The sequence below is a fragment of the Bison bison genome, unplaced genomic scaffold, assembly GCF_000754665.1.
Source record: "Bison bison bison isolate TAMUID 2011002044 unplaced genomic scaffold, Bison_UMD1.0 scf7180017864213, whole genome shotgun sequence".
Taxonomy (NCBI): domain Eukaryota; kingdom Metazoa; phylum Chordata; class Mammalia; order Artiodactyla; family Bovidae; genus Bison; species Bison bison.
In genome coordinates, this window is record NW_011494785.1 from 11,276,847 (window position 1) to 11,279,467 (window position 2,621).

The following is a 2,621-nucleotide window of genomic DNA, read 5'->3' on the forward strand; positions in this document are numbered from 1 at the left end:
AGGCTGGGGCTTCCAGGCAGGAGCCTGGGGCAGGGGGAGCAGTGAGGGGCACCTGAGGGGGGGCCGGGAGGAGGGGTGTGGGTGCAAACCAGGGGTTCTCCAGGGGCCTGCACGCTTCCTGCCTGAGGAAACCTCACTGGCCCGAGCAGATGCCCACCCACACGCCAGGGGAACAGGGTGGCTGAGAACATGGACTCGGGAGCTGAGCACCCCGCAGTCTGCCCCGCTCCCGACACTCAGCGGAGGAGCAGGGGCCGAGGCTGAGTCCCGGCTGTAGGACCCCAGGCAGCGTAGCCAACCTCCGTGGGCCTCAGTGTGCTCATCTGTGAAACGGAAAGAGTCGTGTCCATCCCACAGGTGGTGGTGAGGCTTGGCTGAGATGCCCAAACAAGAGTCACAACACCTGGCACGCAGTAGGCACCAACGTCATTCCTAGTGACCTAACCCCGTTGCATTTCCTTTGTCTGTAAATTAGGAGTGTGGAGGATTAACTCACCTCCCAGAGGAGGTGCTTGTAACTGCACATGTGGGTTTCCGATTCCCCAGGAGCCAAGGCTAACATTACCCAGTCGAGGGAAACCGCTCCCGGCCACGGCTGCCCCAGCAGATGTGGACGTTCAGGGACATTCCCGGCTCTGGCTGAGACCCCGGGTCGAGTCAGACCTCAGGGCCCCTGGAAGAGGGGAGGTGACCTTCGAAAGTGTGCGGCTCAGTCCACGCGGGCAGCAGCCTGCAGGCGGCAGAGGGAGGGGCGTGGGCCAGTGCCCGCCCGCCCGAGAGGCCCCTGCTGGGGACTCCCGCCTGGGCTCACTCTGGTGAAGGAAGGACACTATCTCCCTCCTCCCGCGAGCCGGCCGGCGTGTCCCCGGAGTCGTGCTGGGGCTGCCGCCATCACACACCACCCAGGGCCCGTCTCGAGCTGCGGCCCTCCTTGCCCGCTTGGGTGGCAGCCGTGAGACTAAGCTAGCAGTGCAGTCTACCCCACCAGGCTGAGGCAGAGCCCAATTCTGGACCCGAGCTTTTGGTGCTAAAGCACCCCTCAGAGCCCCGCCACCCCCAGCGGGCAAACCAGCCCCTGGGTACAAGCCCGCAGACCCCAGGCCATCCACGACGCCTTGCTCTTGCTGCACCCAGATCTCTCTCACACACACACACACACACACACACTCCCACACACACACACACTCCCCCCCACACACACACACACACACTCCCACAGCCCAGGGCATGTGAGATGCTGGGAGAACAGCAGGCAGAGGAGGGCGGCCGTGTGGCGCAGACCCTCGGAACTGCTGAGACGGCCTTGCAAGACTGTCAGCCCCAGCACCCCGTTGGAGTGACGGCCCACGGGGACGCAGAGATTAACTAGAGGGATCTAAATGTCCTGGAGCAAGGCTCCCAGGGAACAGGGTGAATATGCTGCCTGGCCACAGAGCTCTCAAGTGGGCATGCTGCGGCTGGGTCAGCACTGCACCGGGCAACCGAGGCGGACAGTGGCTGCACACGGGTGGCCAGCTCACTGCTGTTCCAGAGCGGGAGGCCGCCTGGGACCCGGGCCTCTGTGTGGCCACGGTGTGGCAGGAAGGGGAGGGGCAGCTTCAGAGGGTCTCCTTACCGAGGCCTTTAGAGGCCCACTAAGTGCACCTCTTCCTCCAGGAAGCCTTCCTGGCCCCGCTGGCCCACAGTCATCTTTCCTTTGAAAAGCTGTTACCCAGGCCTGGCTTTTCCCATTTGCTGTTTTGTTTGGGGCTAACATTTCAAAACATCATTTAGTAAGTGCTTTACATATATTATGTGACTTTGTCCTCAGAACTCTATGAAGTGGTTGTGATTATACCCATTTCACAGATGAGGAAGTGACAGCTTGGAAAGGTCAGACAGCATGCGTGTCCTGCGTTCTTGTCCTTTTCCTCCCCATGGGACGGAGCTCCCTCAGATCAGATCATAGCGTCCTCTGCGGCAAACAGGGCAGCACGTCCCCCTTCCACACCCTGAGCCGCCAAGCCCCCAGGTAAGCGCCAACCGCTGAGGCTTAATTAACCCAGCATGCTGAGTCACTCAGTCGTGTCTGATTCGTTGTGACCCTATGGACCGTAGCCTCCCAGGCTCCTCTGTCCATGGGATTCTCCAGGCAAACACACTGGAGTGGGTTGCCATGCCCTCCTCCAGGAGATCTTCCCAACCAGAGATCAAATTCGGGTCTCCCGCTTGGCAGGTAGATTCTTTACTGCTGAGCTAGTGGGGAAATCCTGTTTATATGCTGTGAAGTGAAAGTTGCTCAGTCGTGTACAACTCTTTGCGACCCCATGGACTATTTAGTCCATGGAGTTCTCCAGGCCACAAGACTGGAGTGGGCAGCCTTTCCCTTCTCCAGAGGATCTTCCCAACCCAGGGATCGAACTCAGGTCTCCTGCATTGCAGGAGGATTCTTTACCAGCTGAGCCACCAAGAATGGTCCCTGCTTAAGTCGCAGATAAATTATCAGGAAACTTGACTGAAATTCCTCTCCTGCAAGGCCAACCGAGGAGCTGCAGTTCTGAGGAAACACCACGTCGCCGGGCTTAGCATGGCCCAGAGCCTGCCGTGGGGCAAACCCAGCTGCCTCGCCAGGAGCGCCGGGG

General features: G+C 60.2%; 1 protein-coding gene across 1 annotated transcript in view; it reads right to left on the minus strand.

Moving 5' to 3' along the window:
* The window catches only part of TTC7B (tetratricopeptide repeat domain 7B), a 248,432-nt gene that overhangs the window by 240,051 nt on the left and 5,760 nt on the right, over positions 1 to 2,621 (minus strand). The window contains 1 exon segment of the mRNA XM_010845240.1: positions 2,522 to 2,598. Within this exon segment, the coding sequence (XP_010843542.1) occupies positions 2,522 to 2,598 (77 nt within the window).